Source organism: Ictalurus punctatus, chromosome 15, assembly GCF_001660625.3.
Source record: "Ictalurus punctatus breed USDA103 chromosome 15, Coco_2.0, whole genome shotgun sequence".
Taxonomy (NCBI): Eukaryota; Metazoa; Chordata; class Actinopteri; order Siluriformes; family Ictaluridae; genus Ictalurus; species Ictalurus punctatus.
Genome location: NC_030430.2, coordinates 4,941,419 through 4,960,897, shown reverse-complemented (window position 1 = coordinate 4,960,897; position 19,479 = coordinate 4,941,419). Strand labels below are relative to the sequence as shown.

The window sequence follows — 19,479 nt, the reverse complement described above, 5'->3', positions numbered from 1 at the left end:
GCAAAGCAAACTAAATTGGTTTCCGAGAGAAATAAAATCAAGGTGTTAGAATGACCCAGTCAGTCACCTGACTTGAATCCAACTGAACACGATATAAAGACAATATGTTTAGAAGAATGAGCCAGAATCACACCTGAATACTGCGGCCCATTAATTTCTTCATACAGGAAGCATCTTGAAGCTGTCATTACAAACAAAAGGCTTCTCCATTAAGCATTAAATAAATTAAAGTTAGCGTGTTCAATACTTTTTTCCTCGCGTCATTCAACTTTATTACACATAACTTCATTTATGGACTTTAATGTTTGGATTTCTTTGCATGTGTGGATTTCTTGAGTTAATACTGATATCTGGTGAATATTTCATGTGAATAGCCTCATTGGAAATATATTTACTGAAAAAAATGTTGACGCGTTAAATACTTATTTCCCCACACGGTATATATTTGAACCCCTGTGCACAAAACAAGCTCCGTGAAGACATGGAATAGGCACATAGGTGTGATGGTCATGTGTCCACATAGTTTTGGTTATATAGTCTATTTGAGTAGGTAAAAGTGAGCGGTCAGATATGAAGCTCACGGGACAAAGAAAGACCACATTCATGGCACGGTTGTTATTAGCTGCCTGGTCATAACGGCTGTGGTTTAAATTAGGCTAGTAGTTTAACTAAATTAGAAAATATCACTTATATCAGTAAAAATCAATCCTGGGCACATTTCTAGCTGAGGTTGAGGTAGAGGTACATAGGTACATAGTGGTAGGGTTCATTTAAAAAAAAAAAACCCTGCTGGCTTAGGACACACCAATTTATAGATACAAATTTTTATACTGCTAAACACATATGGATAGTGGCGCTGCATTACAACCCCAGTAACATTGCGGACCCTTCACATAAGCTGATTTAAAAACGTGTGTAATCTTTGATATTCTGAAGTTTTCCATTCGGAGATGTTTATTTATGGTTTATGGAATGAGTCTCCATTTCAGTGCTTTGTAACAGTCAGCGGTAAAACTGTATTTTTGAAAGTCTTCACAACAGAAGACTTTGTGTACTGCAGTTTCTTGGTAACATGCGAGAGAAGCTGGTGATGGAAAGGTTATATATCCGTTATAACGTAGGTCATTAAATGAACTAATAGTTTTGCGGACATTCCACGGCATTAAATGTAACTATAAACGGTTTTAATTAATAAAATTAACACATAGGCTAATTATCAGTTTTGGCAAAATGATGTAGTATAAGAGGAATAAAACACTTTAAAATGTGCTGTAATAGGAAAATAATCCACCCTCCCACCCCCAAACATTTACCATAAAATAGTGTTTAATCTGTCCAATATTAATAATAAGGCTGAGGCACACATCATATATATATATATATATATATATATATATAATATATTATAAATATATGCACCTTACATTTAGTTTCATTTTAATGGAGCTTTGGAATGAGACACAGTACATTTTCACTTTTAATAGTAATATAGCTATTTGTTTTTTATTTTCTTAAAGTTCTTGTACTTTGCGGCTTCGCAGAGCCTCCTGCGATCACTGGCACATACACCGATACAACAACAGAAATATGAATATTTGTGCATTTTCATTTTCAGCATATTTTTTTTCCTTCGATGTATTCTGGAGTGAGAAAATAGATACCCGATTTTTTTTTTTGGACAATCATAATGTATACCAATTATATTATATTATATTATATAGTAGTACAATATATTTGAAGGGTGTCTTATTAAATTTTTTCTTTTATTCCTAAAATGTGCCATCAAAGCCCGGTGTTTACTTTCAGCATGAAATCAAACTTGACAATGAAAAAAACAAAACAAGAAAAAAAAAACAATGTTGACAATATAAAAATACATGGTATTGTAGTTCCTTAAATAAAGCATCAATCTATATATAAAATATTATATTGAAGTATATAAAAATATGCCTTTTCAGATAGAGTAATAGCCATCAGCTTTCAAGAACCTATCACCCAATGGCAATCACAAAAAAAAAAAGGATTTATGTACAAGTGACTTGTGTATTAACGCTCAGACTGTCACAACAGAAAGGATCGAATGTTTTCCCAAATCATGTGCATGTACGGTAGTGTTGATGTCTTGGTTACATGAAATACATGAACATCTCCAAAGAAATACAATAATACTCTGGAATAAATTAAATGCAAAGGCATCATTTTGCTTTCATACATATTAATTTAGTCAGTGTATCTTTGGAGAGAGGGAGAGGGGATGGCAGGGGAGGCGGAGAGAAAAACGGCACCCATGCCCGCTTTAACAGTATTTACGGCCTACTCAGAGATACACAAGACAAAGGCAGTGATGGCTATCACAGAAAAATGGACGCTACTAAGTGGCCAGGGTGTAGAGTCTCGTTTCGAAGTGATCTACCACGGGTGGAGTGATGGAGTGTCTCGTTGGCTCTGTGCTTACACGCTGCAGGACCTGTAGAGGCGTATGGCAGTGACGTGAACCTTCAGTTGATGCGTTGGATGGAGTGTTTGAGCGAGGAGCGTGTGTTTCCCGTGTTGAGTGGTTTTCCCCTGGGGTCTCATGGCCAGGCAGTGTCTAGCACGAGCGGCTCGTCCTCCCGTCTCCCATATGCCCCTCCCCTCCTCTTCCTCGTCTTCCTCCTGGCTCAGAATTGTGGCACCGTGTGCCCTGTCTCACTCTCCGTCGCACGGTAAAGTGCCGTCTTCGCCGGCTTGGGACGGTAGGGTGATGCCTAATTCGTCCACGCACCAGCAGTGTCCGCGCTGCATGCCTTTAGAGGACCGACACTGAGGAACAACAGGTACACACTTAAACTAAATGTACATGCGTTATAAGCAGATGAAAATACGACATGTCCTTCTTTAATTAAAAAGTCTACCGGAACTATAGGAGTACTAATTTGCTTTCCAACATAAAATTTGAATGTGAATAACTTCGCATGCAAGAAAATCATAGTTAGAGCATTCTGAGAGTTACAAAGGTCAGTCACATGACCACCATTACTTATTTACATACAGTTATATACACACAGGCTGTCTGAAGCAATTTTGTGCATCTACCTCCCTAACTATAGTTTCTACTCCGTTCGTCCATCCATTTTCTGTACCGCATATCCTACACAGGGTCACGGGGAGCCCGGAGCCTATCCCAGGGAACTCAGGGCACGAGGCGGGGGACACCCTGGACGTGGTGCCAACCCACCGTAGGGCACAACCTCACACACACTCACACACTACAGACAATTTGGAAACACCAATCGACCTATAATGCATGTCTTTGGACTCTAGAAGGAAACCCTGAAACATGGGGAGAACATGCGAACTCCATGCACACAGGGCACAGGCAGGAATCGAACCCACGGACACTGGAGGTGCGAGGCAAACATGCTAACCTCTAACCCCTTTATGCGCTTAAGTTTATTTAAGAATACATTCGTTTCTAGGCATCTTTCATCTTTCATGTGAGTTTGTATTGTGTTTTATTATATTGAGTTCTCAACACTCGATATAAAGGCTGTGGGATTACGACTGCGTTTCTGTCTTAAGACCTTAAACACATTCGTTCAGTTGTATATACACCACTTTTTATATGTTCTAGCATGGATCCAGAACATACTAACTCCTTGAACCTGGTAATATTATATAAAAAATATTATATATAATTCATTACACATTATCATTTTATAGTATTCCACTATTTCAGGTGGACACATCAATACATTTTATTACAGTTTGTCATTATTGAGCACTGTATTATCACCGTTAAGTCATGCTGTATTTAAAATTTCCGTTACATGATAGTACTGGAGTTCAGCTAAACTTCTCCGCTCATACGATCATGGTTTTACGGTCATGCTTGAGAAATGGATAATATTTGCTACTGGTATGCTTTCTCACACCTTTATTTTTGTCCCCTCTGTCTAATTAGATCACGTGAAATGATTACATATGCATCGTATACCTGCTTTTTCCTGTAGAAGCCACGCGTGTCGCAGTTGGGGATGTAGATGTCACGATCGGACTGGAAAACGGTAAGTTCGAGGCCACGCAGCACGGCGTTGAGCAACTTCCGGCACGGAGCCTGAAGAGGAAATGAAAGTACAGAGGAAAAAGATGGGAGATTGGGAAAAATGAAACGGACGTTCCGGCTCACGCATGAATGTCTGATCTGAATGCGGATAAGAAGCGCAAGAGTACGTGTTCTTTTTGAGGTTCGGTGATTAGATCTATATCACGGCGCACGGCGGGTCGGACGTCTTTATGCGTTATTGGATCAAAAGGTGTGATGCTGAAACATTTGGGACGTCAGGCCATGATGATTCGGGTGGGAAAACGTAAAGGCTTTGCAAGGGGTTTCTCAGGAACGGGGCTTTAGGATTCAAATCTTGTTCGAGTGTTATAAAGGGGAGAGTTTCGTGGGGGGTTTATCGGGATGAATATGAAGTACGAACAAATGAAATGTGAAAGAAGAAGCAAGAAGACACCAACCTTTTCAATTTCACCGCTGTGGGAAGGATGTGGACCTGCGAATACAAGAAGATGAATGAGTGCTGAAAGGCGTGATGAATCCTGAAATAAAAGATCATTTGTGTTATTATGCGGATAAAATGTGAACCCAGTTTCAGTTTTGCCCTCACACAGGCCATGTGTATCGCAATAGCTGTTGATGAACAGCAGATGGAGACGTCTGGTGCATGAATCAGCACCATGAGAATGTGGGTGACACTGACATGTTCTCACACACACGGTCCTTCCCTATTTCTCATTCCCTTTTTTCCTGTTTGACCCATTTCATTTCAGTCACACATGCCCAATTTGACACACATAGGATTGACACAAATGCTCACGCACACTGACAGTAAGTGGTCTTATAGTCACTCACTGAAGTCACTGAATTGCTTTTGCACGGCAGTGGAATTTATTGTCATTGCACGCAAACTGACAGCTATTCCGGGCATTTCAGAGGCTACGCATGCCTTTCTTCTGCTAGCGTTTCTGTCATCCCTGTGACACTGACACTGCAGCACAGTGACCAAGGTGAGTGTCTGATAAGGCATCCGTGGAGCCTGAAACCCATGCTGCTGCTGCTGCTGCTGCTATATGCCGGTGTGCTTAAAGCGGATCACGGCGTTCATTCTAATTCTGCGTGCAATGATACAGCATGACTCAGAGCTTGTCATGCTTGAGGACCGTACGCCTGCGAAAGGCAATGAGCTCTTACCTGCAGGGTGGGGTTTTTCGGTGGGACTCGTCTTGATCTGCTTGGTGCATATGCCTCGGCCCTGCAGCAGAGCCTGGAGCGGGCTGTGGTCGCGTGGAGGAGGCATGCAGCGCAGGCCCTTGGCACAGCTCAGCGTGTAAACCCCGCACGGCTCCCCTAAAGCCAGCACAGCTGTGTTGGCCGCACCGACAGGGTCCCGAGAAGCTCGGGAGTCTTTGCAGGACGGGCAGATCTTATGAGGACCCAAGCGACTGGCCAGAGTCCAGGATCCACAGTGAGCGATGAGCAACAGGACAACTGCCGTCAAGTTCAAGAGCAAAGGCATGTTTGCGCCGTGGGACTCCGTGCTCCTTCGCCCGTTCGTATACGTGCTCCTTGGCCGATGCTATTTCTGGAGATCTGCTTCTCTCGCTCTCTTTTTCTTTTCGCTCGGTGCTCCGTTCAGCCTGAGTGCCAGAGGACACGATCCTGAGAAATGCACAGAGCAGCAGCTTTTAAAGATCTGAAAGGCGGTGATAGAGAGAGAGGGAGAGAGAGCATGGTTATGACACTTTCAGGGGCTGGGACTGAGAGAGAGAGAGAGAGAGAGAGAGAGAGAGAGAGAGAGACTGAAAGAGAGAGAGAGCAAGGAAAGGAGGGAGGGAGAATGAGAGAGGGGGGAAGAGAAAGAGATTATATTTGCTTTCAGAAATGATCAAGCTCCATTCCAGCTTTTCCTCCTCCGTTCTCACATCTGGAAGCACTCCTTTGCCTGAAATCCAAATGTGGCACACGTCAAAAGCCATGCAATGCACCGTACATGAAAATGTCACACCGTTCTGGTCACGTTTGCCATGGTAACACACAGAGGGCAAAGGATTCAGCTCCTCTCGTGCCTACACTGCTGCACTACTTTCAGACTTTCTACTCCAGTCATAAAAATACTGAAAAGACTATGTGCTCTGAGTTTAAGTGCTGTATCGCCAGAATAAGATGACAATGCAATCATTTCTATGGTGCGGAATCATTATCTGACTCAATCTGACTCTTGCATGTGTATTAGTTCTGAGAAACTTTTCTCAATGTACAGGTATGATTGATTATCGAAATCTCCACTTAAGTAGCATGTAACACCTGGATATATCCATGACTCTATTCATATATATATATATATATATATATATATATATATATATATATATATATATATATATATATATATATATATATATATATATATTTGTGTGTGAACATCATAACACACGATTGTGTCGAAACATGCAGCTGTCTATTAAAATGCCGTTATCTAGATAATTGTGGACAACATGTTAAAGAGCACAAGACAGTCTGTTGAAGTGGTAAATAATATTACAGTTAAGATTACTTGACATTACCTAGGTTTTATTGCAGTACTTTGGCAGACACTTGCTGTTTTTGAAAAGTGCTGTATAAATAACGGTGACTTGACTTGACGATCAGTTTATTCGCCCAGTATGATCTCCACAATAGATTTCATGCCCAAGCGTGTATCCTTTCACCTAAATACCATTACAACTAGGCTGTAAACTGGGATTTTTCTCCCTTTATGACAGTTCTCAGCCAAATAGTAGTGTCTTCTTTCTTCACGTGACTGTGTGGAAACTTTCCTGGAAAGACAGAAACAGAATTTAAGAGTCATTCGAGCAATACTCTCAAACGCAGACCTGTTCAGATCTAGTCTTGTTCGAAGTATGACATATGAGTCAGCTGAAGTTCCCCGTTTCGGAGGAATGCCTGTTGCCTGAACACTGGGAACGCAACCAGATTGAAGATTTCTCTTTCCTCTATTCTGCTCAGATGTTAGCCAGCTGGTGTTGTTAACGCAATATCGGCAGAGGTGATCAATTTTGGCAAAGGGAGTAAGGTTACTTGCTGTGTTCTTTTTCCATATAAGGCTAAGTGCAGAACCAATGCTTATTTCCTACATGTTCCAACTGTATTGCAAACCAATGGGGTGGGCCTTAATGTTTTCTTTCCTCCGAAATTCTCTGTCAGAACAAGACTCCATCCCCTCCACCCATTGAGATAGCCATTCTCTCCCAAATCCCTTTTTCAGATGTGTACATCACCCATCACCAGCCATCCAACCACATGTAAACCCTTCACACACTGCTACTTTAAATGCACAGCATTCTGGAAATGTTTTTCCACACAGATTCATGCGTCTTTCCATCTTGACAGGTGTCTCCTGCAGAAGCTTTTAACTCTTGCCATTTCCATAACAAGGCTTTAAATGTAGATTGCATGTGATTTTTCATCATCTTGCTCAGGGTTGTGGTGAATCCAGAGCCTATCCCAGGAACACTGTGAACAAGACGGGAATACACTAAGGATGGGACGCCAGTCAATCGCAGGACACCATGCGCACCAATTCACACCTAGGGACAATTTATTGTAGGCAGTCCACCTACCTGGAGGTTTTTGTGAGGTTGGAGAAAAATGGAGAATCCAGAAGAAACCAAGTTTTGTTAAAGCCAATGTTTCTTACACCATGTTTTGATGACTAGTATGGCTGCAGCTAAGAAAATTATTCTCCTCAATTGGAAATCAGCCCGTTTTTTTTTTTTTTTTTTAAAAAGGTGACTGTCTGAGATGGCCCATGTGGTGCAGATGGACCAACTGAGATGTTGTGACATGAAAGCATAGAAGCATTTTTCCAACATTACATTTTTAGATGTATTAAAGGGATTGAAGGTGGAACTCATGGTATTTGCAGGTTTGTCTACCAGTGATGCCACAGTCATACATGGGCAGGAGTCCAAGAGAGAAAAATTGCCTGATTGAAATTGGGTGGGAGGGAAGTTATTCTCTCTCTCCCCTGTCAGTTTATGCGACGTTAGCCAATCATGTTTACGTATGCGTAAGAAGGTGTATAACGTTTTCTTCTGAGTGTGTTAATCTGCCTGTGACGCAGCATGAGCACCAGTTTAAAAATATACGGTTGGCTGGCTTCACTTGTCTGGAGAAAGCACGTGTTAGCCTTCACCCTCCCTGGTTTGTAGCTGTTGTATGATAGTGGAGAGCTGGCTGGTAGGTGGGAATTGAAAGGAGAAAATTGGTTGAGAAGTCGGGCTGCTTGTTTTGCTTGTTATTTGTTCACTTGTTAATAAAACACTTTAAATAAAATGTAAACGTTCCTTAATGGTTCCTTGGGTGGTTAACACATCATATAAATGACACACCAAACAACAATATAGGGTGCTAGATATAGATGGCGGAGATGGCGGAGGCAGACATCAAATACGGCATTGTGAAAAAGACAGCTGAGTTTTGGAAGATCAACTATATCTGTTCCTCGCCATCCTTCTCCCTGAGGCTCAAGTTCCGCCTGTTTAGCTCCATCGTGGTACTGATGGCAACCCACGCCTGTGAGACCTGGAACGATCAACAAGCATCAACAAGAAGCTTGCCGCCTTCCAGCAGAGGTGCATACGATGAATCCTTAATATCTGATATTCCGATCATATCACCAACAAAGAGGTGCTCTGAAGGAATGGCATCAATCTGACTCAAGCTCCACGTCACTGTCGCCCACAGGAGACTCTGGCTTGCCACGTCCTCTGAATGTAGAGCCATCGGATCCCTAAGACCACATTTGTGGCATTTGGCAGATGCCCTTGTCCAGAGCGACTTACATTTACACAACTGAGCAGTTGAGGGTTAAGGGCCTTGCTCAAGGGCGCAGTAGTGGCAGCTTGGTGGTGCTGGGTTGTGAACTCATCTTCCACCTTCCGGTCAGAAGTCCAATGTCTTAACCACTGAACCACCACCACAATGACATGGGTATCACCAGGCGCCAAACGTCAACGAGGACGCCCCCAAAACACGTGGAGAAGAACGTTCATCCAAGACCTACATGCACTGAACATCAAATTGGGCGATATTGAGTCCAGAAACAATGGAGAGAACGTACTGCTCGATATGCTACATAGAATGGGAGGCTTTAAGTCTTTTTTCCCCCTAGAGAAACTGATCTAAAGCTTTGTATTGAGTCCTTGACCACGTCTATGGATAACCGCATACTAACGCACTAATTAGTATTTCAAAACAGCATATCAAAATAGTGCGCTACAATACTATTTAGTATGCTAGTACGCTGTACCGCTTGACGTTTCTCTGTGGCGCGTTAGTACGCATGCGCTGGATTGTGGCTCGCTTTCCTATTGGTTAAAACCGCGTCAGTGGATTCGACCCCCCTTCCCGGCCACTGTGATGTAAACAGGAAGAGACTTAGACAAATTTTTGTTGACTTTTTCAGGTGACTAGCGTGCTAGCTAATGGAGTTCGTGGCTAGAATTAAACACAAGGGGCCTTAACATCCCACAATATTACCTACTAATGCGAGTAAGGTAAGATTTATTTTAATGAAAAGAACCAAAATGGCGACTCGGTGTCAGCTTCCTTCGAGTGACTTGTTAGATGCTAATGCTAACGTTAACTGCATAGTCAACTTGCTAGATAAGTTTCGAAGGCAAAAGTTTGTGTTAGTGTCCAACTGTGTTTTTAATTAGGAAAAAAAACTTTTTCTATATTCGGCGCGTATTTAGCCAGCTAACTATCAAGAGAATTTGTCAGCTATTTAAGTTTATATATGAGTGAGTTGAACCTGAGTGACAGTTTAATAGTTAAGGGTTGCACAAATAAACACACTGTGAATGCAGTAAGGTGTCCACATCAGTGTTTATGGGTTTGTTTTTAAAGGTGCAATAGATGTTTTTTTAAAACTTCCTTATTTGCTCAAATAAACCAAGGATGATGTGTAGAAAATGACACAAAAACCCCCAAGGCGTTAGGTAAATGTATATTAAGTCACTGAGGAAACAAAAAAACGTTTGGAAAACTGTGTTCCGGTCCGGAATATTGTTTGTGTTTGGGATGCATCTCCTGTCAGTCAGTTTATAGACATTATACTCTATGGTTGCCGTGGACATTAGGGGCGGAGCTTCGTGAATATGGGCGGAAATCATTCAAATCTCAAACATGTCTAAACATTAAAGACTTTGGCTGTGTCCGAAATTGCGTACCGTGACCGTACCTACTGCTCGGCCGTGGATACAGTACATACTGACCGGTATATGTAGTAAGCATGAATACTATGTGGCGTGGATTCCGACTGCTCTTCTGTACCAGTCCCATTGCATTATGGGATAGCGCAGTATCCACACTCTGGTTCCATCCGACTGCAGAGTCGGGGTAGAAGCAGTGGGGCGTCTGGGTATTTCTCACCTACTGTTTTATGAATACTAAGAATTCGGACGTACTACTCCTTTGTACTGCTTTTTACCTACTGTGTAGGGTAGTAGGGATATGTGGACGCAGCCTTTGGCAGTTCGCCGAAGGAGTAGTATGTCTCTCAGACATAGTATTTACCCAGATGACCTACTGCTTCTGTGGAGATTCTGCAGTATGGAACCAGAGTGTGGATACTGCGCTATCCCATAATGCAACGCGACTGGCGCGGAAGAGCTGTCGGAATCAAAAATGGCGGAATGCAGCGCGTCTGCTCTTTTGAAGTTGTGCGTCACATGACAATGCCAACATGGCGGATGTCGTACGTCTGGATTGTATTCATTCTACACACGTATACCAATCAGTACGTACTGCATTGACGGCCGAGTGGTAGGAACGGAATTGAATGCAGTAGGTACTTTCGGACGCAGCTCTTAAATTGAAACCAAAAAAAGCCTAATCTTACCGAACGCACCCTTTTAATATCCAAGTCTAGTTTCAATAATAACTGAATGGTTACGTCGTTATTATATTACAGGCCAGGTTGAGCATTTTCTTATTCGTTACCTCATTGAATGTCATTCTACCTTAATTGTGGTCCTGTAATCAAGTGCATACAATTTTTTTTAAGTCATCCCGGCTTCTTCTTTTCATTTATTTATTTATTTTGATCAAATGAGGTGTGATGAGCTTATCAGTGAGTGTAGAGTATAATCATCCATTATTGAAGTTGATATAGTAACGTTTAACCTATTAAAGCTGCAAACGTAATTGGTTGCTTTGAACTTAATTTTAATCCAAACCTCTACAACTTAAAAAGCAATAAAAATAATAGCCTTTTTCGGGTTGGATTAGTTTATCAGAGGTACGTCTTTTGTTTTTGTTTTTTTAACATGTCTTGTCAGTGAAAAAACTGTCGCATGGGGACAGCAATCAAATGACAACAGGAGAAGTGGGTTTCTAACGGGTTTTATTTTCTAAGAAATGTTAGATATTTGAGGACCTGGCAATGATGCAGCTAGTCATTAATGATAGAAAACGTAAAGTCGATGATATTGTGCATATGTTAATACAATAATAATATCATGTGAATATAAAGTAATGCTTTATTCCTATAGCTTCCATTATAACGATCCTTTAATCAGCCGGCACGATCTTGCTTTTCTTAATGATTTTATTTTATTTTATTTCTTCCTCTGATGTTATTTTATTTCTTCCTCTGACAAAATGTGTCGTCAAGGTTTTAACACCCAGACCCAAGTGTATGGCTGAGTGCCTTTTCTAAAGCGTCTCTTTTTCATTTTGCGATTCACGAAGTGTTTAATATCTGGAGGAAGGTCCGTGACGCACACGAGACTAAATACGACAAGTAGCAGCACGCAAACGTTACGTCTGTTGTTTTTTTTCCGACGCGAGACGACGTCTGCGTAGAAAATCACGGCTGTGTCCATCCAGAGTCAAACGATCAAGCGACCGCCGAGATTGGCGGAGATCAGTGGGTAATTTGGCCTGTAATTTTCTCAGAGGGTGACGGAGAAGAACACAGACGTAGCCAATCCAGATGCAAATAAAATCACAGAGGAATAAAATAGGAAACGGCCTTAAGACCTCATGTTCGTTTAATCTTATCTACATAGGGATGATGTCAACTTGAGTCTAATTACGATTTCAAAGAAACGTAAGTGCATGTGATCTAAAACGTTTTTAATTTTAAAACAAAGTAACAATTTTTTTGTAGAGACATTCATGAATAAATATTAAGCTACATATTTGTCATGTGATCAATTTATGATGTGATTATCAGGTCCTCAGTGTTTTTGTTTTTTTTTGTTATAAAATCTTTTTAAATCGTGACAAACGAGTCTATGACCGGAACAGTTGGACAGAAACGTTAAAAGAAAAAAAAACCCCAAAGTTTTTCCATCATGATGGGCAGCTGTCACATCACCCCCAAACGTTCTCTCCGTCAAAGATGTTTCATGCATCTGGATTGCAATCAAGGAAAGACTATTGTGGCCTCTTTTATGCAGTAATTAGTTTTGCCAATTGATTGCAGCTTGACTGCATTCTCTAAACATCTGTCCCCAACACAAGAATTCTAAACATCGTCGATGTGTTTTTCTTTCCACTGTTTTTTTTTTCTTTTTTTTCTCCTTCTTCCCCCAGACCAAGATGGACGACATCAATTTACACTACAGGATCCTCAACTGGAGGCGCAGGATCAGAGAAATAAGGGAAGTGCGTGCCGTACGCTACCAGGAGCGCTACAAACGCATGATGAAGGACGGAGACACTTTGAGGTGCGTCCGCTGACTCTCTGGGGTTATAAAGCCTATATGTTTCCTGGAATGAGTCACGAGGTGTTTAGGAATTAGCCAGACGTGCTTTATGTAAAGCAGATTACAGTTCTAGGAATTCAGACAAGTGAGAAACATCTGATCAGAAACAAGTTTTTAAAAAAAAAAAAAAAAAAAAGTAGTCAGCTAGTCATCTTTTCCATCGTTGAAGCAAAAACCGATTCGGGACGTTGCTGTTTTTATTAGGACGGTTACACGGTGATGAACAAGAGCAAACATTGTGTCATGCTGATGTAAACAAGCGAAATATACACTTCCAGCTTCAATGCTTTTATAGCCTACACTGTTACCAGTGAATAATAAATAAATCAGTGCAATTAATCTGCAAAATAACCAGTCTGTTACAATATTTATAGCAGTGTCTGTTGGTTAAAGTGCTGTACTGTTATGCTGTAAAACACGTGTTTAAAACGCACTCATGGGAATGACCTGGAACTGAGCGCACGCAGCATGGAAGCTCATGTCCGTCAGCAGATCCTTATACCACGTAAAGCCGAATTGGCTTCACGGTAATACAGGCTGTCGCAAAAGTCTCCATACGCAGGGGACTGTGTTCGCCAGCGCCACGTCGGTTGCGCCTTCGTCGGTGGATGCTTGTGGATGCCAACTTCTCTTTCTGGCCGCGACACTTCCAGGTTTTTCGAATGTGTACCTGAAGCACTGTACTCCATGTCATGTTTCCTGTAAGAGTCCATCGCAACCTTTTGACAGTTTCCCGATCCAGCCAGGAGAATGATTTCAGTACGTCCTTCTTTTTACAAAGGCGTTCTTAAAGGCTATCTGGGAAAAAAAAAATAATAATAATGGAGACTTTTGGGACACCCTGTATATTCAGACTACATTTAACTTCTCTCTTTAGCATCTTCCTGCTGTTCACCTCACTAGATTAATGTATTAGACGACCAGTCTGTTTAGTAGTGCAAGCGCTAGTCCCAAAGCCCCAAAGCAACCTGTAGAAGTTAAAGAAATCTGACTAGAACTGACCATAAATAGGCAAAAAATTCCTCACTTTAGATCTGTGAACATAATTTAATAAGGCCAGAGCATTGGGAATTAAATCACTTTCCAAGTTAATGAAATCAAACTAATGAAAGACAAGCTCATGGCTTTCCTTCTTATTTGTTGCCATGAATAACGTCTCAGAAATTCACAGCTTTCATTTGTCTTCCTTCCTAGCAAGTATTCGCCAGCGGAGGCCGTTCTGTCCTTTTCCGACCACCTGCAAACTCAGCATTAATGTCGACTGTGGCTCAAACGGTTTCTTTTGAAACGTCCCAGTCAGAACTCATTCCCAGTCCGTCAGCACGGTAGAGCCGCGACTGAGAAGCGGCGTGCGTGCCGCGGAGCCATCAGCTCTTCCCCAAAAACGCAAACAAGGCCTGCCTCTCGCAAAACCTCACTGATTGAAATAATTATAATCTCAGCAATTGTTATGGGCTGCTTGTTTTTTTTTTTTTTTTTTTTTTTTTCGCTCAGCAAAAGATGAAAGGCACGTTTGACGTCTCGGAAAAACAGAGCGCCTTTGCACAACATGGTGTCCCGAATTCCACAAAACATAAGATGCCATATTTTCCATTGCCACGGTCACATTTGATCGGAGACGGAATGTGCGAACGCGAAGGTCAGGTTGCGGTTAAACATCTTTTTGTGAGAAATCCGTCGTCTCGTTCGAGCGCGAGCGGGTTTCAGCACACAGGTGCGTTTTTAACTGTTGCGTCCAGAAACGACGAGTCAAATTCAGAGATTGGGAGCAGGGAAACATTCCACCTCACGCCAACACGGCTATCGAGAGGAACTTACCGTCTGAGCGTTTGAGTTAGTCAGAGTTGGTGGATATCAAAGGTTATTTTCAATTCGTCTTGTCAGAATTGAACCAATCGAGGCTTGAAATGCTTCACGTTGCTCTCTGACACATATCTGCAAAAAAAAACGCAGCTAAAAAATGTCGAAAAACGGTAGGAATTTTATAAAATGATGTAAGATTTGAAAAAAAATGGTCATCATAAGTGCTTGATAATTATATTTAATTATTATTGATAATGTTATTGAATGAATCCTACTTAGCAGTAATAGTTGATTGATGTATATATTTTTAATAAATTTTTTTTGTATTCAGTATATTTAAAAAAAAAAAAAAAAAAAAAAATCTTTTCCTGAGTATTCAAGGGAAAATGTGAGCCGTGATCGTGGTGGAAGGATGGAAGTACCTATAGCAACAGTGCTCTTTATGAAGTGTTTCTAAAGTGCTGTAATTTTCTCTGCTGTAGTTACCAAGGGAACTCTGATGAAGTTGGCTGCTATGTGGCTCCACGGCCTTTATCAAAAGGAAACTGTTACTTTGAGGTAAGCAATGGCAGCAGTACAGGATTTAAGGCACGGCGTTTCAGGTACAAATGACTGATAATGAGTGATAATGTCGGTCAGTTTCTTTCCCCTCCACATTTTTTTGGATAAAGTCTGTTTGTAACGCATCTTCTCGTAAACTGTTAAACGAATACTCAACCGAAACACTGTTTTTATTCACTCAAGACCATCACATGATCTGAAACTTTGGTACAATCACTGTCATGTCGTGTGTATATATATATATCTCCTGACAATTCAAGTGTCATTATGATATACCTGGCAAGTTTCTTTAGAAACCTTATATAGCCTACCGTGTACTTATATACTCGGGATTGTATTGTTAAAACTCCCCCTTTTTTTTTTTTTGTTTTTTTTTTTAATCAGTGTTTGTTTCCATATTTAGAACTACAACAATTCTCAGTTTACAGATGACCTGCGTTCAAGAATTTTTCAATATTTATTCCTTTCCCTAAATATACACTTGCTTTAATAGGAACGCCTGCTCATTTATAGTATTAAGCATGCAAATTTATGTATGTTAATTAATTAGACTACACCTCGTTTGCATAACAATTGCCCGATTGCCTACTGTTTCCTTTTTTTTAAACGAACACCGTATCCTTTCGTCATTCTGCTGCTTTTAAGACTTTAAATGACATCGAGTACTCAACTCGACCTTCTTCTGTTTCTTCTTCTTCATCTCTTTCTTCCTGCTACTGTTTAAGTTAAAAAAAAGTGTTTTTTTTTCTTAAAGATCTAACCCAGATTTGTTTTAAGCAAAATCAAACGCAGCAACGTCAACACATTATACATTTCCATTCATCTCCAGACAAAAACAAATTTCAGATGCAAATCGAATACAAACTTGAAGCATGGAGATTGCATAACATGCAACGAGCACGCCCTTTTTTCCACTCTGGGGGTTTTTTTCTTTCTTCATGTTGTAAGGTTCAGTAAAACTGAGTGTCCTTTCTGATTCAGATATTTCTCAACACTTGTGCTAAATTTAGCATTTTTTCCATTTGAAACAGAGACCTACTCAGTACCTCTGTCAAAAAACCCCCCCAAAAAAACAAGGCGACTTGAAGCTATTAAATCCCATATGCGGATTAATCGAGGATCATGTGGTAAGCAGAAAGTCCAGCCACACGACCTGCGATTTTCATACAAATTCATACATCGTCCTCTTTTCTATTAATAACATATCAAACAATTTGTAATTCATACCATTTATAGTAGATCAAAATGGATCGCGTGAAACACGAGTTCTGAGTTGTTGTGCCGACAGAACACCGAGAGGTCGTCCATCTCGTGAAGAATACTCTTTAACGAGTTCGTTCTGTCCCACACGCAGCCTCAAGGAACACTTAAAAAATTTCCTGCGACTTCTCCAGGACACGCTGCACTTCTCGGGTTGATATGGGTGATGCCTTTGGCGTAAACTAGCGCTTGGGAAAGGAGCACGCAGGTGATTTAATATGGAAAAGCCTACGAGGTTGTGGCTGTAAATTGGGCTTTGGGTGAAGGCGTGCTGCGAATGATTTACGACGCTGGTTTGAGGCCGCTGGCAGCTTGTCGTGGTTTGATAAACGTCCACTTCCACATGGGCATTAGAGCTGGAAAGTAGCACCCTGTCCATGCTGCAGTGTTGTGTGTGTGTGTGTGTGTGTGTGTGTGTGTGTGTGTGTGCGTGGAGCTCGATTTTGTATGCAAAAAAAAACAAACTCCCTTATGGCACTTTTAGGTCTAAACGAAGTATCTCACAATTAAGGCAACGTTTCTGATTCTTTAATTTTTTTTTACCAAGGGTGCCAATAATTTTGAACTTGACTGCATTTGTTTAAAAAGACAATTGAAATGAACATGAACGGTTTATTCAACAATACCTAAAGACACGTGAAGCCAGAAGTCTCAGCTGCATCATGTTGCAGTATAACTCACTCAATGGAACGAGCTATCCGCCCTCTTCCACTTATATGAGCTCACCGAAGCCTGCGATTGGTTAGTGTCACTGTGATTGACAGGAAAGAGAGTGTGTACCACCCCTCCAACCCAGAGGCCGGTTTTCCAACAACCCAGAGGCCGGTTTTGCTCCATCGGACGTCCGGCTGCCGGTGGCTGTGACATCATCAGGAATCAAATTTGACATTTATTGCGACGATAATATGAATTTTTTTTTATTTCTTTAAAGTAAAATTATTATTGTGCAAATTAAAAACTTCAGCATTGTGACGCCGTCATCGATTGTTTTCTTGAAGGAATAGTGTCAAGTCCGGAATTATGGGCACTCTTAGTAAAAATGCGTCTTAAAGTCCCCGTGAAGCGCCTTGAAACGTGCAGCGTTATTCTACGTGTTGACGTAATTTCCACTAAAACAGGAATTCAGGGCGAGACACATCGAGTGGCTCCTCCCCCTTTTTAAATAGCCAATAATGTTTAGCTTACCGCACAACCCGGGCTAAACCGTACTCAACAGCCCTGAGCTGGCACAAATACTACCTTCTTCAAAGTGAATGAATTCAAGCCGTTTCCTTCTTAACCAACTTACAGTTGGAAAACTGAATAAGACGGTCACGTTGGAACGGCCAGAGACACGATTACAACCCGTGTTCGCCGATATGATTCCTCTCACTTTTAGCATTTTTTGGGGCGGGACATGTTCGAGTCTAGATCTCGTTTGATTGGACAGAAAATCCGATGAGAAGCTGGAGTGCAGAGTGATGTCATCAAAATTGTTGATCCGTATCGGTGGTCGAGAGAGAGAGAGACGGAGAGAGAGATTTTCTAAAGGTGAAGTTTGTTATTGTTTTGGAGCACACTAGCTTATAGATAACCTTTAAGCTAACATCCATCTATCCATCCATCCATCTTCTACCGCTTACTCCATTTCAGGGTCACGGGGAAACCTGGAGCCTATCCCAGGGAGCATCGGGCACAAGGCAGGGTACACCCTGGACAGGGTGCTTAAAGCTAACATATTCATACTAAAAGCCATAAAACTTCCATTTTGATTTCATGGGGACTTTTTATTACGAGCTTAAGTCATTTTTTTTCATCACCCAGACTTTTTTTTTTTTTAAACCCATCCATCATGCAGTTGATCTGAATCCCAAATTCATTACTTATGTGCACAGCCTCGGGTATACTATAAGGGCATTGTACACCCTCTGTGTAGTGCACTTCTGATATCTGATATTCGGCCCAAAAAAAAAAAAAACTGGGCTAAATCTATCCAGGCAAACGTATATTTATGTCTTACATATTTACTCAAATGAATACTGTAAGTACGCTCCTTTTAAAAGTACTCTTGGTAATGGAGTTTGTTTGAAAGGCAATTATGCAGAGGATAAAAGACTTGGGGGCGTGCTTTTATAGCTGGAAAGTACTCAGTGGCAAGCTTGTGCTGCTTGACCTGAAGAGTTACTGTTACAGCATATCCTGAAGTGTTTTATTCCTCTTATACCACAGCAGTTTGCCAACGATCACAGGTTTTATTGGTGAAACGACGGCATTTCCTACGTTTCGTCTGTAGGTCTCGGAACATCCGCGAAACAAGGTCCTGTTACGTTATGGCAGATACAAACTGCTCGTCATGTTACAGAGAACTGGATGGAGGCATCCTGTGGTGGAAAACTAACAGCTGTACCTCTGACACTGGCGTCTCCTTCTGTAAATACTAAATAAACCTCTCCTCACAGAAAACTTTGCATTAAACCATAAACAATCCCCGTGCAGTATTTCAGTGATTGTACTCGGCTGTGTGTTTTAGCTCTGTGCTGCTTCGCTAATGACGTCATCAACGCTGTAATGGTCAATAAAGCCAAGCGAATGAAGGTTATAGTTGCCGTGCGGCATCCAGTGATGCTCTTTGCTGGATTATGGATGTTCTCCCCGCTGAAAATTCACAAAAACAATAGAAACCCTCATAGAATTTGTAACGGTTTTAATGGTGATAATATGAATTGTATTGGTTTTAATAGAAACTTTAATGGTCCCTATGGGTCTCTACTGGTAATTTGTTGTCTTCTATCGGTGGCACGTTATGTCTTGTGGATACCATTTAAGGACCAATAATGGTAGAAATGGTTCGCTGATTGTTTGTGATGGTATTTGTAGTGCAACCATTAGAATTTCTGTGATGGTTTCTATTGTTTTATTTTGTTCTGAAGCCTTGTAATAGAAGAGGCTATTCAGCTTCCGCGTCTCGAATCTCTCGCTGTACTGGGTAATGCAGGTCATCCGATTCCGACGCGTGTTTTGGAGAGAAACCCCAGAGTATGGACGCTGCCCCCC

The 19,479-nt window shown here is 41.3% G+C and overlaps 2 protein-coding genes across 6 annotated transcripts in view; one reads left to right on the top strand and one right to left on the bottom strand.

Moving 5' to 3' along the window:
* Window positions 1–1,479: 1,479 nt before the first annotated feature.
* Window positions 1,480–9,343, bottom strand: igfbp6b (insulin-like growth factor binding protein 6b). 3 transcript variants are annotated; one of them, XM_053686543.1, is made up of 6 exons: window positions 8,890–9,343; window positions 6,610–6,861; window positions 5,237–5,738; window positions 4,504–4,538; window positions 3,977–4,096; window positions 1,480–2,802 (listed from the first exon to the last, which is right to left on the bottom strand). In XM_053686543.1, exons 3-6 carry the CDS (start codon window positions 5,559–5,561, stop codon window positions 2,689–2,691), a joined length of 594 nt encoding a protein of 197 aa, XP_053542518.1. In that variant the 5' UTR covers window positions 5,562–5,738; window positions 6,610–6,861; window positions 8,890–9,343; the 3' UTR covers window positions 1,480–2,688. The 3 variants fall into 3 exon arrangements, with proteins under 3 accessions (XP_053542518.1, XP_053542517.1, XP_017342586.1); XM_053686542.1 differs by having other exon boundaries at window positions 5,237–5,704; window positions 6,610–9,343; XM_017487097.3 differs by lacking the exons at window positions 6,610–6,861; window positions 8,890–9,343 and having other exon boundaries at window positions 5,237–6,035.
* An 87-nt stretch (window positions 9,344–9,430) lies between these two features.
* spryd3 (SPRY domain containing 3) overlaps window positions 9,431–19,479 on the top strand; it is a 46,821-nt gene continuing 36,772 nt past the window's right edge. The window contains exons 1-3 of one of the 3 annotated variants that reach the window (XM_053686541.1): window positions 9,431–9,603; window positions 12,650–12,783; window positions 15,108–15,183. In XM_053686541.1, coding sequence (XP_053542516.1) covers window positions 12,656–12,783; window positions 15,108–15,183 — 204 coding nt within the window. In that variant the 5' untranslated portion in view covers window positions 9,431–9,603; window positions 12,650–12,655. The remainder of the gene's footprint in view (window positions 9,604–12,649; window positions 12,784–15,107; window positions 15,184–19,479) is intronic. The other 2 variants (XM_017487094.3, XM_017487095.3) reach the window with 2 other exon arrangements.

Coding starts and splice junctions, on each gene's coding strand:
- igfbp6b (XM_053686542.1), bottom strand. CDS start 5,561: ATGCCTTTGCTCTTGAACTTGACGGCAGTTGTCCTGTTGCTCATCGCT. Junction 4,539..5,236: donor CGAAAAACCCCACCCTGCAG/GTAAGAGCTCAT, acceptor TTGTATTCGCAG/GTCCACATCCTTCCCACAGC. Junction 2,803..3,976: donor GCTTCTACAGGAAAAAGCAG/GTATACGATGCA, acceptor GTTGTTCCTCAG/TGTCGGTCCTCTAAAGGCAT.